The sequence below is a fragment of the Sminthopsis crassicaudata genome, chromosome 1, assembly GCF_048593235.1.
Source record: "Sminthopsis crassicaudata isolate SCR6 chromosome 1, ASM4859323v1, whole genome shotgun sequence".
NCBI lineage: Eukaryota > Metazoa > Chordata > Mammalia > Dasyuromorphia > Dasyuridae > Sminthopsis > Sminthopsis crassicaudata.
In genome coordinates this window covers 468,608,264-468,628,048 of record NC_133617.1, presented here as the reverse complement: position 1 = coordinate 468,628,048, position 19,785 = coordinate 468,608,264, and the positions used below count along the sequence as shown (strand labels likewise).

General features: G+C 34.9%; 1 protein-coding gene across 5 annotated transcripts in view; it reads left to right on the top strand.

The window, feature by feature from the left end:
• TMC7 (transmembrane channel like 7) overlaps positions 1-19,785 on the top strand; it is a 60,969-nt gene that overhangs the window by 13,740 nt on the left and 27,444 nt on the right. For 4 of the 5 annotated variants that reach the window (XR_012484586.1, XR_012484587.1, XM_074280903.1 and 1 more), the window contains exons 2-6: positions 4,013-4,262; positions 10,653-10,801; positions 12,232-12,399; positions 12,631-12,713; positions 14,347-14,492. Coding sequence is in view for 3 of the 5 variants with exons in the window: in XM_074280903.1 (XP_074137004.1) it covers positions 4,013-4,262; positions 10,653-10,801; positions 12,232-12,399; positions 12,631-12,713; positions 14,347-14,492 (796 nt within the window). In the remaining 2 variants the exon portion in view is untranslated. The remainder of the gene's footprint in view (positions 1-4,012; positions 4,263-10,652; positions 10,802-12,231; positions 12,400-12,630; positions 12,714-14,346; positions 14,493-19,785) is intronic. The other variant, XM_074280905.1, reaches the window with a different exon arrangement.

Here is a 19,785-nt window from a genome sequence, read left to right as displayed (position 1 = left end):
CCCCAAAAGTCTTTATGTAGTTTAAAATTTTAATACCTTAACATTGTACTTTAACATGCTCAGTATATATATTCATAAAGCATATTTAATTCAATATTAAGTTTATAATAAAGTATTTTAAAATAACATCTGCCTTAGCTGTCATTGTAATGAGGGAAAGGAAAGGGGGAACCCCATTTCTCAGCGCATAGATAATCCCATGAGGCGCAGTGTCCCCTGTAAAATGAATTTACAGGCCCGAAAATTTAGATTGATAAATAAAAAACATTGTAGAAATTTCAGTTAGAGAGACTCCAGGGCCAAAGATGGCCGCTGGGCGGGCAGGAACCCCTACATGGCTGGAAGGATACCATATGTTGGCTGGGAGGGCTCCTGCAATGAGGTTGTTCGGGCTCACCTCTTTTATATCCAAAAGATAATGGGCGGTACCCCTAAGTTCTCTGCTGCCTTTTCAGTTAGCTCAGATCAGGTGAGGGCTGGGGGAAGCTGAGCTAATGATGGTGGGAGCTGGGCCCAGATATTCAAAAGGTGCCTTTGACCAGGATTTGTGAATCAAGGTCAGTCATGGGTTGGGCAATTAGAAAGGAATCTTAAAGGGACCCCAACCCTCATCAATTGTTCTTGTGAGATCATAAGATTAAACATTTAAGATCTGAAAAGAACCTTTCTCTTATGCTGATTTTTTAATACAGCAAAATATTTCATATATATATGTTATATATATTTATCTTCATTCCTCAATTGATGGTATCACTTTATTTCTAGTTCTTTGCTATGAGAAAAAGGTACTTACATCAACACTTTATGTATGGATCCATTTCCTCATTCTCTGATCTCATTGAGTCCAGTTGTGATATTAGCGGGTCACAGTTAAGTGACTTTTTGAGTAGAGTTCCAAATCATTTCCAGAATGCTTAGACAAATTCACATTTCCATCAACAGTGCATTCTTGTGACTGTTCTTTTAAAGCCTCTCCAATGTTGTCATTTTCCTTTTCTATTGTCTTTTTTGATGGGCATTGTTGACAATCTAATGGGCATAAGGTAGAACTTCAGAGTTAATTAGCATTTTCCTTTTATTAATTTGGAGCAAATTTCATATGGTTGCTGATAGCTTGCATTTAAAAAAACAAAACTGTCTTTATATCCTTTGCCTCTTTATCTTTTGTGGAACAGCCTCAAATGATTGCTGTCAAATTGTCAAAATTCACTTTAATTTTTAATTCCCTATTTTGGGGGAGAAGAAATAGTCAAGGTGTTGGAGATTGTGGGAAAATGTATTGTCAGAAACTGGGCAACACTAATAAACTCCAAAAAAGGTTAATAGTGCAGTTGAAAGAGATTTGGACTTAGATGATCTGGCTCATAATTTCAGCTCTATTATTAACTTTTAAAAAAGGTATATTTTAGGGACAGGTAATTGATGTAGTGGATAGAGCACCAGCCCTAAAGTAATGAGGACCTGAATTCAAATGTGGCATCCGACACATCGCTTTCTGGCTGTGTGATTCTGAGCAAGTCACTTAACCCCAAATGCTTCAGGAGAAAAAAAAGATATATTTTATTTTTAATACATATAAACTTCCATTATACTCCCAATTGAATTCACTACAATATGTAATACTTGTATACTTTTACTTTTTATGTGAACCTGAGTAAATTACTTAATTACTCTGTCCTCCAGATCTTCATCTGAAAAATCAAGATAGTCAAGTTAAATTAACATTTATCAAGTGTCCTCCATATGCCAGGCACCATGCTAAGTTCTGAGGATACAAATAAAGACAAAAACTTTTCTGCTTCCAAGATCTCAGTCTAATGGGGGAAGACAATATGCAAATAACAAACTATATTAATTGGAGATAATCAACAGAGGAAAGGTACTAACATTAAGGAGATCAGCAAAGCTTCTTGTAGAAGGGAAACTATTTTATTTCTTTCCTTTTATAACAGAAACACTTAAGGGTTTCTCTATCTTGTCTTTTCCAGTGAAATTTGGAGAGGGAAAGCTATTTATATGTTTCTGATGAAGAAAATTGGCAGGATGGCTGTTGAGTAGTTCCTGCTTCCTATGTAAAGTCTTCTCTTCTTTGCTAATAAAGCTCTTTTGTTTCATGAGATGTAGGGAAGTGATTGCTTGTCCTCAGAGCATGGCTCCATTATGGAGCAAGCTTGGGTCCCTTTTTTGCAGCAAAGGCACCAGACAAAACACAATTCATTTTTGTGTATATGTCATACCAGGCAACAGTGCCAGCTGGTAAATATGACTGATATCTCAATGTGCCAGCTAAAAGAAAGCATAATGAGTGGACCTTTGGGAAAGAATCCCTAAGTCCATAGTTGATAAATGACTGTGATTTTTAAATGGTAATAACAATTAGCAATTTACATTTATCTAGTTCTTTTTGCTTTTTAAAGTGGTTTCATATATATTATCTCAATTAATCTTTTTAAAAATTGTTAGTTTTTTTTTAATCCCTTTAACCTTCCAACAACATTTATTATGACAACCTTTTGCCCACTTCCCCCAGACAAATTCTAACTTGTAACAAAGAGGTTCAGTTAGGTGAAATAAACTTACCTGGAATCTGATCAAATTTGGCTCATTTTGAACATACATATGCGTCACTCCACCTGTCAGGCGAGAGGAAAAAAGTATGATTTCATCATCTATGCTGGAGTAAAGGTTGGTCAATGCTTTGATCCAGATTCTGATTTTAGTTTTGCTTTCTTCTACATCAAGGTGGTAATTGTATATCTTACTCTCTGCTCACTTTACACTACATCAGCTCATGGAAGTCTTTCTGTGTTTCTCAGAAATAAATAATTAGGCAAGAATTGATTATCTTTATTTGACAGATGAGAAAGAAAGGAGATTAAATGCCTTTTCCAGAGTCACATTAAGTAGTCAAAGAACCTGGACATAATACCAAGTCTTGTGGGAGGAAAGTCTTGCTTTCTGGAAACTTACATTTGAAACATTACTCACAATCATTAGTTATATCATCATGAAGAAGTCACTTACCTTTCAGAGCCTCAGTGTTCTTATCAGTAAAATGGGATAATAATATTTACAAGACCTCCCCCATGAGATAGTAATTTTAAGTTATTTTACAACATCACAAACCTATTTATTACTAGTCTCAAATTCCAGCAGTAGACTATTACAGTTCTGAGGAAGGACACTGTATAAAGAAAACCTACTTGCTATAAGTGAGTTTACTGCTTTGTCTTCCACCCCAATAAGAAAATTAAATGAGATGAATATTACTTTGTCACTAATCCAAGGAAGTGAATTTTTTTTTGAAGACTGGTAATGGTGTATGATGAGATCTCCATTTCCTCCTTGGATAAAACAGCATGGAGTGGTGGATAGAGGGTGGGAGGTGGAATCAAAAAAAACCTGAGTTCAAATCCTGACCAAATTTTGTTAGATAAATGACCCTGGGCAAGTCAGTGTCTTTGAACCTACTTTCCTTATCTATAAAATGGGGATAATAAATACCTAGGGTTATTTGAGGAGTAAATGGCATCATGAATGAAAAAATACTTTGTATACTTTAAGGCACCATATAAATGCTAGCTTTTGCTACTTTTACAAGTGACTTAGTGTTATTTCTTCCCAATAAAACAAATAAATAAGATCAATATGACTTTGTCACTGAGCTAAACAAGTGATTTTACAAGACTGGTTATGATGTATGAGATATTGCATTGCAAACTTTATTGTTATTCATTTGTATCTAACTCTTCATGACCTGGTTTGGGATTTTCTTGACAGAGATGCTGGAGTGATTTGCCATTGCTTTTTCCAGCAGATGAAGAACCTGAGGCAAATAGGGTTAAGTGACTTGGCCAAGGTCACACAGCTAGTAAGCTCCTGAAGCCAGATTTGAACTCAAGAAGATGAGTGCCCTTCTGCTTGTCTTGCTGCCCCATTATTTTGTTATGATGATACCATAATTGTTATTTCCCATTTGATGCTGATATTTTCTCTTCCTTTGTATGTGTAGACAGCTTCTTGGATTATAACCTACTTTCTTCAATGACTGTGAGCTTCCTTCAAGAGCTGCCCAGTTATCGGTCCATTGTGCGAAGGAGAACCTCCATTCTTGCAAGGGATAAATCAGGAGGCACTTTGCTGAAGCCAGCCAGCTCTGAAAGCAGGAGCTATTTGGAAACAGGAAAATCAGAGAGGGAACATCTTGGGAGCCAGTCCATCAGAAAATATGCATTGAATATCTCTGAGAAGAGGAGACTAAGGTTAGGTCCACAGCAATTTTTCAGCAATTTAACATGCAGAACGTGTTAAGAGACAATGCCATGGGGTGTGAAGTTTCATCAACAAATATTTATGGAGCAGCTACCATCTATGTTAGGAGTTAATGGAGATTACAGAAGCATAAGACACGAGTCCTGCTCTTAGAAGTCAATCAGCATTTATTAAGTACCTACTCTGTGAGGACCTATGCCAGTGCTTAGCAGAATTAAAATTCCTTGAATAGGGAGTTTAAAAAAAAAAAGAAAAAACTTGGTATATAGTAAATGCTTAATAAATGCTTGTTTCCTTGATGGATTGATAAGTACTGAGGTTATAAATTTTAAAAAGGAAAGCATTTATCTTCTTTAGGAGCTAACATTTTATCAGAAGAGAAAACATGTACCCATATAAGTCTATATAAGATAGATACAAAATAAATAATAGCATTTGTTTTAGTTTTGCAGAGCACTCTCATGATATTGTTACATAGCACTTTATGGTTGCAAAATATTTTCTCATTTGATCCTTACAACCCTGGGAAATAGGTGCTATTATTACCCACAGTTTACAGATGAGAAAACTGAGGTATATAAGTTTAGGGACTTAGCTCAGGGTCACACAGCTAGTAAGTGGCTAAGGCTAGGTTTGAACTTGTCTTCCCGACTCCAGGCCCAGTGCTCTATCTAACTGTACTACCTAACTGTATTGGGAGATTTCTATAAACTAGATTTCATTCTGTTCTTGTTTGAATGCAGAAATCCTTTTTAATTGTTGTTTTAGTATGAAATGGGAAAAAACTTTAAAAGCCATTTTTTAAAAGCATCTGAGGTTATATTTGAACTCAGGTTTTCTTAATTTTAAGTGGCATTCTACTTGCTATGCCACTTGCTGCCTAAATAATTATTTTTTAATGTTATATTTTTAATAATTAAATTCAGGTTTTCCTGACTTCACATTTGCTATACTACCATTTACTATACTACCTACTTGACTATGGGCTTAACTTGTAATGTTTTAAATATTACATATATTTAACATTCAATGCATCTTAATGCATTTATTTAATATCTATTTTGATATATATTTTTATTTTTTATTATTTTTTTTCCCCTGAGGCTGCGGTTAAGTGACTTGCCCAGGATCACACAGCTAGGAAGTGTTAAGTGTCTGAGACCAGATTTGAACTCGGGTCCTCCTGAATTCAGGGCTGGTGCTCTGTCCACTTTGCCTCCTAGCTGCCCCTATATATATTTTTAAATACAAGGTTATGTGGGGCATTTCGGCGAAGGTCAAGGAAAACCTTTGTGAGAGGTGGGTATTTTATAGTATAGTCAAGAAGAGGAGAAAAACATATTTGAAACATTAAATAAGAACATAATGTGATATTGAATATGATTGTGAAAAATCAAGAGGATAGTAAGTGTGTTGATCATTCAGAGATAAGAGGGATCATTGGCATAGAAAGGGGAGTGTAGGCTTTCATGGTAGAAATAGAATTTTAAGAAAGAACAGGAATTTCCTGAGGAGAAGGAGCAGAGCATGAGTGAAAGCCCATGAATAGAGCTGGACAAGTTGCATTCAGGAGACAATTAAGTAGATCAGCCTTCTTGGATCACAGGGTGGTTGAGGTTTCCTGGAGATAAGGTTGTAAATATAGACAGATTTAGAGGGTCTTAAATACTGGGCTCGATGCCAGCCTCATTATATATTATTCTTTCAATATGCTCTTTTAACTGTGACTGTTTTTTTTTTTGTTTTTAATATTTTTCTCAATTATATGTAAAAACAATTTTTAACATTTAAAAAAATAGTTTGAGTTCCAAATTCTCTCCCTCCCTCCCTTTACCCTCTTCCTCCCTGAGATAGTAAGCAATTTAATATAGGTTAGACATGTGCAATCATGCAAAACATATTTGCATATTTACCCATATACTCTGAGCTAAAGCCAAACTAGATTACAGTCCTAGAGTCATGGATTTCCAGTTGGAAGTAATTTTAGGGAATATCCAAAGATTCAATCTGAGTTTCCTCTAACCCCAAAGAATATGAAAAAGTTTGTTGTCAAGAATGTACAGGAAATATTTTGATTTGATTAAAAAAAAGATTTCTAATCAATGAAGGTAAGAAATTCTACTTCAATTGATTTATATAGCCCAAGTACTTAAAAAGAAAGCCACTGAATCATTTTTTTTTATCTATCTCATATGTAAACATATATATATATATATATATATATATATATGAAAGTAAACTGTAGAATTTATTCTTTTTATATTGAATGGGAGGACTGACATCCCAAGGGTAAAAGGACTGAAAATGACTGGAAATTCTGATCTAGTCCAGTTTTTTTATTTCACAGATGAAGAAACTGAGGCCCAAAAGTGATATGATTTTGCAAAGGTCACATTGAAGTAATGTGGAGAGCATACTTTTAGACTGTGCCAGAACATAATGATTCAATTCGAAACATGAAACAATCATGACGGAGGCATTTGGTATGGAACAAATATTTGCCATTTCTTACAAGAAATAGCTCACAGGCTTAACCATATATGACTAAGCAAAGCAGAATCATAGGTGATTAAGCAACTTTTCTTCCAAATTTGGGGACCTTTAAAATCTCAGGGGAAAGGAGGAGCAAGGGTAGAGTCTAAGGAGTATGGGAGGAGTTAGGAAGGAACAAATTCCAGTGATAAAGTATATAATGAGATGGTTGAGACTGTCTTAAATATATTAACAAGAGTTTGCTTCTTTTTTTCTGTTGTTGTTGTTGTTGTTGTTGTTGTTGTTTTTTAATCTCTCCCATGGTTTTTTTCTTTTGCTCTGATTTTTCTTTCCCATCAAGATTCCTAAAGCAATGTATATTAAAAATAAATTTTTAAAAAATGTTAGCAAGACAGTCTAGGAAAATGGATCTTTTGTGTGTGATAATATGTTTGATAAAATTCACATATTGAGTGTTTTAAATATACTTACATTCAGTCTGGGAAAGCTGAAATGGTTGAGACTGCCTTAAATATATTAACAAGACAGCCTAGGAAAACTGGCCTTTTGTGTGTGTGTGCGCGTGTGTGCGTACGTGTGATTATGATTAATAATAGGAACAGGATTTTAGCATTTATAGAAATAGCTGGTTTAGGGTTCACATTAACATGGTAATAAATGATAAGGCAAAGATTTGAACCCTTGGTCTTCCAACTTCAAATTTACTATTCTTTTCATGAACTACAACTGCTTCCTCCTTGTCATTCCTGTGTCATTTTCTGCCTCTATGCATATATCATTTCTTTGTCTGAAATGTTCCCTTCACTGTTGGAACTTTTGTCCATGATTTAAATTTCAACTCTTTAATGATAATAGTAATAATAATGATGGATTTAAATAGTTTTTTAGGTTTATATATATATATAAAATTTGTATTTTTGGTACTATTATTATCCCCATTTTACTGTTGAGGAAACTGAGGCAGGCAGTGGTTAAGTGACTTGCCCAGCATTATACAGCTAGTAAATGTCAGAGAAGAGATCTGAAGTTATGTCTCTGGAAGCTTTCCTAGAATCTCAAATCCAGTAATTATCCTTCCCTTTTGGACCTCACAGCACTTTTTGTTTGTGCCTATCTACTTTCCATGTATTTTTTGTTCTGTAATTATTAGTATGTTATATGCCCCACATAGAATGCAAACCCCATGGAGACAGTGTCTTACTAAAATTTTGTATCTCACCCAGCACAGTTCTCAGTTGTGTGTTTCGAGTTGAATTGAGAATATCTTCCTATTACTGAATATTAATAATATTTTTTAAAATTAAGGCAGGTTGGTGGCAGAGTGGCTAGAGTGCTGAATCCAGAAGACTTAGCACTAGAAGATCAGAAGGCTTCTGATACCAGTTTCATGAGTCTGGGCAAGTCACTTAATTCCTCTTTGCCTCAGTTTCCTCATCTGTAAAATGGGGATAATAACAGGACCTATCTCACAGAGATATCAAGTGACATATTATCAAGTGAAATATTTGTCAAAAGCCTTTTGTAGGCTTTTTACTGATAGAAACTATTATCCCCTCCCTTCCCATTAAAAGGGTCCATTTTATAATGGGCTCAATAAAACAAACTTAAGATTCTGCAGTGGGAGAATATTGGTTAGATGTTGTTGGAACCTCTGGTAATGGATAAGGCAGTAATGTTCCCCAACTTTAGTATCCTACCCCAACTTGTTATAAAGTTTCTTTAAGCATCAAGAGAATATATTTGGTAGATTTTCAGCTTTTTAAAAATCTTCACATCCTTTTTAGCCTTTTAAGTTTTGCCTCATGAAAAGCAAGAATCCTGAGAAATATTTTTTCATTTATTTTTATGGTACTTGGATTTGAAAAAATCTGAAGAGCCAAAGTTTTGAAGCATCTTTAACATAGCTAATTGCATTTTTATTAACATAGCTACATGCATCATGGTAGATTTGAACTCTCTAAAAGTTTAAATGAATTGACCTGTAAATAAATATACTATGGTACTTTGAGAGTACCTGTCTGGTCATGTTGTATTTGGGCATGGAGCAATGTTTAATTCTTATAATCCAGGATTACTTTTCAGTTTTAATACACAAGAGGAAGGAAGAGAAGCTAATTTATTCCATATGCTTAAAGATCACTTTTGAAGTGAGAAATGAGGCTTGAGTTAACAATTGACAGTTTTTGAAGAATTGTGGAAGGTTATTTCATTCTGAACCATAACAGGGAATCTCTGTCCTGCAATCTGGATTTGGCCCCTAGTTTAATTCTTTGGGAGAAATAATAGGAGATAATTTGTTTTATGCCTATAATTGTAAAAACCCCAAAAGGGCTTCAAAAGACTGATGACATTATTTGAAAAGGCATATTAAAAGGAATAGGGAGGATATTCCTGAACTGGTCTCTCTCTACCAGTAAGACTTCATTCTCTGTGTTTATGTCACTCTGTGTATCTTACTATATAGATCATCCTGGGTTTAATCTGTACTTCTGTGTTCCTCTTGTATTTTCCATTCTTTCTGCTTTTGTTTTTTAATTTTTTTCCTCTCCTGAGTTTTGGTCTACCTTCATGTTTTTATCTCTGATAATTAAAATACTCCAACTGCTAAACAAATTATTTTATTGATAGAGGATTATCAAGAATTTAAATGGATTTAGCACCTTAGTCCTATAGACAAATTAAGAGTTTTAGATACCAAATATTAAATAAAATCAGTCAGTCATCTAACATATAAGTGGGTAGATAAGCAAATTCCTTTTGTTTTTGCCATTTTATAAAGATTCCAAAAAAACTTAAGTTCTGGGATACCTTATGCTTTTCTACAAGAAAGCAAACTTAAAAGCAGTGTTTAAGAATGTGAATATAAAGTCAAGACTGGAAGAACAACACATTGGAATCTAGTAGAGCAGAAGTTTCTAATCTGGAATTTGTGATTTTTTTTATAACTATCTTATGCATTTAAAAATATTCTAAAAATGGGTCCATAGACTTTACCAGAGTGCCAAAGGGGTCCATGAAAATGAATGGGATTAAAATGGATGAAAAATCTTTACTCTGGATCTTCTGATGAACTATGATGGCTTATCTCTTGGCATGCAGTTTACCTCTAGGTGTGGCTTTCCAGTCTGATCTTGATTTCTTGTATTTCAAGTTTTCTTTTCTAAATACTCCTATTTTTTTAATAGTATTTTATTTTTCCAAATACATGCAAAGATGGTGTGCATGATTCACCTTTGCAAAACCTTATGTTCCAAGTTTTTCTTCCCCTTTCTGCACCCTCCCTAAGATAGCAAGCAATCCAATATAAATTAAATGGGCAATTCCTCTAAACATAATTTTTTTTCTTAAAGGAGGGATAAAATCAGCCTGAGAATCAAAGTTAATCTGTTAAATTTCTTGCCCCAAATTCTAACTACATCTCCCTTACTAGATAGAATACCAATTGGGACATTATCTTATATGTCTTTATCCTATATATGCAGGGATTCAATAAATATTTGTTGAATGAATCTGTCCAGTCTTATCCTTGTGATTCATTTATTACTTAGAAGTTTCTGACATCCTGTATTTCTGACAAATTTTCAGATATCCCAGCCTGTTTCAAATGCTCCAAGTTTTGTGAATACTGCCTTATCAGCTAGAATGTTTTTAAGCCAGTTTAAACATTAAAAAAAAACAAACAAACAAAAAACCTATCCCATTTGTTTTAAGAAAAGAGGTTGGACCATATTCCTTTATAATACTATCCAGAAATAATGTTATTAGTGGGGGGAGGGGGAGAATAATAAATACAAATTTATATGTCCTGTAGCTATTCCTCAGTTATAGTTATTAGTTCAAAATGTAGTAATCTTGCTGTTGTGTTGTTACTGTTTTTATTAACCTAGGGAAATTCAGGAGGCCCAGGTCAAGTATTTATCTGAATGGGATCAGTGGAAACAGTACAGCACCAAGTCATGGAAAAGATTTATTGAAGAAGCCAAGGAACTGGCTTCCCACTTGGAACTGTGGAAAAATGACATTCGCAGCATAGAAGGTATTGATGAATTATGAATAATACTGCTCATGGAATTCTTATTCAGAAAGTAGTGTTGGGGGTTAGGGGGCATATTCTTACTGGGGATCTTTTCGGGGGGGTAGTGATTCATTTCTTTTAATTTGAAAATACAAAATACACACATATATAAATACATGTATGCATATCTATTTACATATCTGTCTACATATACATTTCCATCCATCCATCCATCTACTTATTTATTTCCATAAGCATTTATCTCTCCCACCTATTCCCTCTCTCTCCTCCCATGAGAAAGAAACAGAAAACCTCATCATAAACATATAATTCAGTAAAACAAATTCTTTCATTGTTAATGTCTAAAAATATGTCTCATTCTGCATTTTAAATACAAAACATTTTCCTTTTCTTTTTTAAAATGTAATTTTTGTCAATTCCAAATTCTCTCCTTCTTCTATTCCTTCCCCTCCCTATTGAGAATGCAAGAAATATGGTAGTCATTATATATATATAAAATCATGCAAAATATATTTCCAAAGTAGCCATATATCACTCCTCCTCCCCCCCCCCCAAAAAAAAAAGAAAGAGAAAAAAGTAAGCTTTAATCGACACTGAGTCTATCAGGTCTTTATCTGGAAGTGAATAACATTTTTCATCATGAGTCTTTTGGAATTGTTTTGGATCATTGTATTAGTTGCTGGATCTTTCAGAAATTGATCATTAAAATATTGCTATTGCTGTGTATATTGTTTTCCTGGTTCTACTCACTTTACCTTTCATCAGTTCAGATAAATCTTCCCAAGTTTTTCTGAAACCATCTTCATCATTTCTAACAGAACACTAGTATTTCATCACAATTCATATAATATGACTTGTTAATTATTCTCCTACTGATGGGCATCTTTGACTTACAGTTCTTTGCTGCCACAAAAAGAACTGCTATAAATATTTTTGTATATGTGGCTAAATCTGTCAAAATTGTTTTTCTTCAAATTGTCATTATATAAATTATTTTGCTTGTTGTTCTTACTTCACTTTGCATCTTTTCATTGACATATTTTCAGTTACCTCTAAAATTGTGTATTTTGACATTTATGGTACAATAATAATAGTACATTCATAGCACTAATTTGTTTAGTTATTCCCTAATCATGGGCATATCCTTAGTTTCCAATTTTGAGCTTATCTGAAACATATAGGTCCTTTTTCTCTTTCTTTGTTTTTTTTGGGATATTGGCCTCATAATTTTATATATGTAAAACTATATAGATATGTGTGTGTGTGTGTTCAGAAATAGGGAAAGGAAATTAAAGCTCTCAAAAATTAAAGCATTTGCTTTTCCCATCACCCCAACCTTCAATCTTATCTATTTTCTAGGATACCAGGTCCCCATTGGTCCATTCAGCTTAATATTCCTGCTAACTGGAGTTTGCTTTTTTGTTTTCCAGCAAAATTTGGCACAGGAATTCAATCTTATTTCTCCTTCCTTCGCTTCCTGGTGATATTGAACTCAGTGATATTTACTATCATATTTTTGTTTATTTTGCTTCCAGTCATCCTTACCAAGTACAAGATTACTGAAAGCACTTTTTTGATTCTCCCTTCTAATGAAGTAGGTGAGTCATCCAAGAGATAATTTGTTTATTCCCAAACCCATATCTTGTTTTCCAAGGTATTCATGTACCCAAGAAAACGCCATCTCCTATAGAAGAGTAGGAAATGTACCATTAGCACAGAAGCTTAAGCTTCTCTCTATAAAAATAGGATAGATGCCTTTCCCCTACTCTAACCTTTTGTCCTTCTGCTTCTCCCCTAAGAAGTAATTTTTATTTTTATTTTTTAAACAGATATGCGATGTAAAGTATACCCAATGAATAGCACCGGACTCATTTACTTCTATACTTATATGATAGATTTGCTCTCAGGCACTGTAAGTATTTAGGTTAAACTTACTCTCTGTGGGTTTTTAAATTATTATTATAAATATTCTGGAGGCAACAGGGTTAAGTAATTTGCTCAGGATCATATAGCTAGTAAATGTCTGACACTAAATTCAGGTCCATCTCTACTTCAGGGTTGGTGCTCTATCCACTGTGCTACCTGGTTTCCTTGCTTAGATGTTTTCTTGTGGTCATTTTTAGCTCTAAATCTATCATCTTATGCTATCAAAATAGAATTTAGAAGATTGAACTGCTGCTGACTGGAGAATGAGAGAGGGTGGTTGATTGAACATTGAGAAAGAAAAGGGAAAGTCAAGGATGATTTCAAGATTTTAAATCTCAATAACTAGAATTTCTTAACAGTAATAAGAAAGTTTCTTTAGCTTTCCTCAAGCTTCCAAGAAGGAGCTCAAGGTAGTGGTGGAAGGGAAATATTTTTTGCCATCTTTGTCAGTTTGATGGATTAAGATATTGTAGCATAGCTGTTTTAATTTTTGTTTCTCTGATTATTAGTCATATTTAATATGCTTTTTGTGATTGTTGATAGTTTGGAGGTTCTTTCAGGAACTACTTCTTCACATCTTTTGATGACTTACCTTTTGGGGAATAGTTCTTAAATTTGTGTCTGGAATGACATTTTTCTCATCCTATTTCATTTGTGTATAAGAACTCTACTATATTCCCAGTCTTGGGATAGAGTAAGTCAAATTTAGACCAAATCATCTTTTACATTGTACAATTAATTTACCTTTCCAAACTAAAGCAGCTCCTTCATTCTCCAGGTTTCTTTCCTCTTGGAAAAATTTCAAGCTTTTAGCTTAGAGATATATAAAATGTAGAGCTGTAAGCTATGAACCATCTTCCTTTTCAGATGATCAAAGACAAAAGAAGACATCAGATTTTCATTGGCTGCACATTTCCTTTCCCTGAATTGAAAAAGGAGGCAGAATTAGAAGAATAACAAGGATCCTATCATTCCTCATTGAGATTTTCTTAGACTTTAATAACACTTACTCTTAGGGTATTTGTGAAGATTAAGTGAGATATTTGTAAAGTGTTTTGCAAACCTTAAAGTGATAAACTAATGCTGCAGTTATTATTGTTATTGACGGTGTTGTTATTATGATGATTACACTCAAGATTAAGTAAATAGTCTGGGGAAAAGAATTTTGCCTTTTTTTTTTTATACCCCCAGAACTCAACATAATGCCCAGCACATGGTAGGTGCTTAATAAATGCTTGTTGATTGACTGATCTCAAATCAATAAACTTCTTAAAGTCATAAGGAGCCTCAGACATCATCTAGTCTGACACTCCCCCCCCTTGTTTAACTAAAGAAAAAAACAAATCTAGAGCTCTGAAGTAATATATGTTCAAGGTCACCAAGCTAGCTAATAATAGTAGGATTTGGCTAGAACTCAGGTCTCTTCTCTTCTACATTGGTTTTCTTTCTAGTTTGTTGTCTCTCTGACTGATGGATACAGATATGAGAAAATAAGTACTCTCCTCAGGATTGGACTGGAATCCTTTGACAAGACTTAATAGGAATAGCAATGGTTATTGATCTTTCTAACTCTTTAGGGAAATAATCTCACAGTATGCCCTTTTCTATATTTTAATCAGGGTTTCTTGGAGTGGACCAGCTTATTTTATGGCCATTACACCGTAGATGGAATAAGATTCAAAAACTTCACATATGATTTGCCCCTTGCCTATTTGCTGACTACAGTGGTTTGTCTGGCATTGAGTCTCCTCTGGATAGTAAAAAGGTAAACTCTACTATATTATTGTTTGTTTTTGTCCAATATTGCTGCACTTTGAAGTCAAGTCCACAGACAAAAGGTTCTATTAACCCAGAGTAGATGGGTCTGTCAAAGAAATATGGGCATCCTCTGTGTCGTATCCCATTTTTGCTCTGTCTATGCTACTGTGCTGTCATAATCAACAAAATAAAAATATCAAAATCAACAATTTAGAAAAAGATTGCAGGAGGAAAAAATCTAATGACTAAATGTATTTTTACACAGTAATGACTGAATAATTAAACAATTTTCATTCTTCAAAAAAAGAAAGCTCATCTCAATTCTTCAAATCTCAAATAAAACAAAATATTTCTCGTGAACACAGGCCATATGGTAAATCTTAAATAATCCTTAGTACTAAGTTAATTTTGTTGTTGTTGTTGTTTTTGTCCTTTATTCTGAAAGACCCCTATGACATCACAGAGGTGATGCCATGTCATACTAGTGAATTGGATTTAAGTGAGAATGAGCTGTGAAAAGTCACCCATCTCACTTTCTCCTTTAGCTTATTCTATTTTCTGGACCTGATCTTCACTATAATGACATCTATATTTGAATAATTTCAATTCATATAAAACTATATTTCAAGAAAAGAAACAAATTATAAAATATCTTTTAAAACCTTGCATAGCTCTGAAGTCATTTAATCATCATGGATTAAGTGGGGATTTTAAAAATTCTTTTTTAACCTCTGATATATTCTTTATCTTGTACAGAAAATAAAGATTTGTAAATTCAAAAATACAAAAGAAATCTGAGTATCTTGGGAGAAAAGTATTGGAATATGTCCTCTGTAGAGCTATGAATCACTGGGAAAAATTTTTGAGGCTGTTTGGCTCCTACCTTTAAGGAACCCTTGATAATCAAGGGAGATACTGCCTAGCTTTGAGCTGCTTTCCCAGTCAGCTGTGATCCTTCCTTCTATCCTCACCTTGCTGTCCTTTCTAATCATATGGGCAAAGGGAAAAGTTAAAAAAATCCTCTTTCAAGTCAGATCTCAGCAGTCCAGTCAATCTAGTAGTCTCTCAACAATTGGTGAACTAATGCAATTAATGAATATCCTCATTGGTTAGAGAAGAAGGCTAATGAGACCAAGTGGTGAGGTCCTTAGTGAGTTAGACTCAGTCTGTTCTCCATTCATTAACTGGCTTTTAAATTTAGTTATGCTATATATATATCTAGATATGTGTCTACAAATATATTTATGTGTGTATACATGCATTTACATATACGTACAAACATATATCACACGCGCACACACACGTATATATTCACAAGGACTAAGCTGGTGACTATGATGGGCTTAGATCAGTGGAAACTTATAGCCCCAGGAAAAATTCAAAGGCACGCTCCTTTTCAATATTTAGGATATGAAATACATCCTAAGGTCCTTACAGTACAAAAACTTTCTTTAAGAACAGAGAAGTTGAACACCTTAAATGACTTTCAGAAATTGATAGGAGATATCCAGTGGATGCATCCAGTGTTAGGCTTAACTACAACTATTACATGACATTTTAAGAGGAGACACTGCTTTAAACACACCACGCCAGCTTATAAAAGAAGCTCAAGAGGCTTTGAAAGAGGTTGAACTGGCTTTTTCCAATGTGGTTGAAAGAGTTACTCAGAAACCCTTGGAAATATCAGTTTTTGCTATAAAAGAGGCACCCACAGCAGTCCTTCATCAGGGAGACAGTGTGATAGAGTGGGTGAACCTCCCAGCACAACCAGAACAAAGCCTTACTCCTTACTCAGTGCTTGTGGCTAGGCCATTAAGCGAGTAGTACAATTATCAGGGATAAGACCTATAAGATATATACCTTTTCTACCAATGCACAAATTAATGTATGCTGTGAAACCATCCCAGAGTGGCAAATTTTATTGTCCACAGCTTCAAATTTTACACACAAGTCTTCATTAAAGATAACCAGACATTTACATAATTGGCAATGGATTCTTGAAGAAAAGGTTTCAAAAATTCCTCTTAAAGGACCAACTATCTTTACAGATGCGTCCAAACATAACATTTATGCTGTATACTCTCATGACTTAACTACAAAGAAAGTAGTCAGAACTTCCTTCCAGTCCACTCAGCAGAATGAATTGTATATATCATGCTAGCTCGCTCTTATTATCCAGGAGATGTAAATATATCTGATTTGGCTTATTCAGTAGGTGTAGTAAAGAATTACCAGAGCCCAAATAAAATTTATAAGGTCCAATTATATCAGTTCTTTAAGGAATTTCAAGAGCAAGTAAGAAAGCATGCAGGTAAGATATCTTGCATGTCCACTCTCTTAGTGGACTTCCAGATCCTATTTTTTTATGAAAATTCAAAGGCAGATAGCCTTCTAACCATGTGGCCAATACTCTTATTTCAGGCAGCCCAAGAATCTCATTCTAAATATCATTAGGCAGCTTGAGCTTTACGTTTGCAATTTGGGATAACAAAAGAGGAAGCTGCTAGGAGCATAGTAAAAGCCTGTACAGCTTGCCTTCCTTTCCACACTCCTACATTCCCTCCAGGGAAGAATCCTCGTGGTTTGAGATTCAATGAAATTTGGCAAATGGATGTGACCCATTATAAATCTTTTGGTCATCTGTCTTTTATCCATGTTGTAGTAGACATCTTTTCACTATTTACTTTTGCAATATCAGCAGCAAAAAGAGGCCCAAATGGTCACTGAATTCTTTATACAAGCTTTTGCAATTATGGGTGTGCCATAAGCAATAAAAACAGATAATGGACCTGCATATACTTCTAAACATTTTTCACACTTTTGTACACAGTATAAGATTTTATACACCACTGGCATACCTTTTAATCCTCAAGGACAGGCAATAGTAGAGAGGAGAAACAGAGACATCAAGACACTCCTCCAAAAACAAAAGAAAGGGGGAGCCACAGGTAATCCAAGAGAACTTTTAAACTTAGACCTTTATACTATTAATTTTTTTCATTTTTGATGGAGATGCACTGGTTCTGGCAGACAGGTTTTATAACTCACTGGAAGGGCAGTATCCAGTGCAAGCAGCTCCACTATCTTTAGATCATTGCCAGGTGATGTGAAGAGATCCAGTAAGTGGTGAATGGAAGGGACCAGATAGCTTAATTGCTTGGGGGAGAGAATTTGCTTGTATCTCTACAGATGGAGAAGGAATCAGATGGGTGTCAATGAGCCATATCCACCTTATCCATCAGATAGAGATGGAAAAAGAAAAGACCCTTGAAACGAAGAAGACCTAAGAAACACCTGGTGGTTCCATCTCTTGACTACATGTGCCACTGAAAGCATGGCAGTTAACCCTATGTGTATGGCAATTGACTCATGAAAATAAAAAAATTATTAATGAGACTGTTGCAGGACTTCAAAACCTGCAAGAATCATTGGATTCTCTGTCACAGGAAGTAATGGACAATAGATTGGTTTTGGACTATCTCTTGGCTGCTGAAGATGTAGTATGTGTGATTGTTATTTATATACCCTCCTTCTAGGACTCATGGAAATCTTTTATAATACCTTGTTGATTCACATTGTACATTATATTACTACTTAGTTGTGTAATATCTCCCATACTGATGGATTTATGGATACCTGTTTCAACTAAAACAAAAGAAAGTGGGAGATGTAGAGGCCCACAGATAGTGGGGGAACTCTGGATAAGGTATAAGACCCTTTATTTAGCCCAGAGGGAACTTGCTGACAATGTCTGGTTTGGCTCCCCACCTCCCTTTGGTGATCTCACCCTTTCTGAGAAGTCAAGAAGGGTGTGACCAACTGTGTTTATACTAGAAGCCTAGGATACTTACTGTAAGAGGCATTTACATATCAATAGCAGGGTGCTTATAGTTAGCACTTGTACAGTGTGCTATGGTGAGATAATGCTACTATAGTTAGCATTTGCTCAATGTGATGTGATGATATAATGGTTCTCTAGTTGGCACATACTTAGTGTGCTGTAATGATGTAATCATATCAAGATATTTAAGTGCTAAAAGGACTTGAAATAAGGATCCCATTTTTGACCATTCTTATGGGTATCCTGCCTCCTTCATTTCTCCATTAAGACTAAGGTTGGTCCTGAGATCCTCCAGAGAGGTAGTTCAGGAGGTATATTTTGGCACCTCAATTTGGGGGCTCTAGAAAGAACACTACCTTATAGCACCCAAATGTGGGACACAAGAATCACAAAAAAAACCCACAAGAAACAAAGAAGCAGCAGCTTCTGAGAGCTGTTTGTGAGTAGAATCCTTCCAGGGTTCTTTCAGTAACCCGAAGGGAAGGAAAGGAAGAAGAGACTCTGTAAGACATTTTTAGTCGGGATAATTAAATGGGCCAACACATCAAAGAGCCAATCCAGGAAACTGATGAGAGACTTATGAAAAATGCCTGTTCTAACTATAGCTCTTTTCTTTGTTTGATTTGCCTCCATGACATTTCACAAGATTTAACACCTGGTATATAGTATCTTACCCTACAATTATCCAGTGCTGAGAGTACTGTTTGTACTCCCTAGCATTCGTACTCAGATATCTTAGCTTGTAGACTTAGATAATATTTAATGCATAAACTTACTGACCATTCTGTGAAGGGGAAATAATCGCGTTTCCATAAAACAAAAACGGAATTGTTAAGGACCATGTCTAGATGAAGAAGCAGGTTGATTCTCTGAGAGCCTCCACAGCAGTAAGTCATAACTTTGAAGGAGTTGCAAAGCAGCCTTTGCAGATGTTCCTTGTAGATTGGGAATGAAATAAATTGAAGGCAAGAGGAAAGAGGAGAAAAGTCAGAGAATGCAAATGCCTCTCAGTCTCCTTGTATCATCATCATCATCCTCTCACATGAAGAGATCCATTCTACAGATTTGGGTTAGCCCTCCAGCAGCCACTGGCAGGTGGCTCCTGTATCACAACAGAAATTCATTTCTACTCCACTACCTCTATCACCATAGCCCTCAATGGAACAATAAGTCAAAATACATGTTCTTCTACATAATAGGTTTGACAAGTAGATGTTGACTGACCAACTGTATTCTAGCCCTTTAGGGAGAAAATTGTACATCGTGCCCTTTGCTCTATTTTATTTAGGGTTTCTTGGAATGGATCACTTAATGATCTAACCTCAACAGAATATATGACATTGGGTGTCACTATAGGACATTTTTCCCTCCAGGACATCAGTTTTTTTCATTTGTAAAGGTGAAGTTGATAAATGAGCAACAATACAGAGAGTTGAATTAGATAATCTCAAAGATCTAT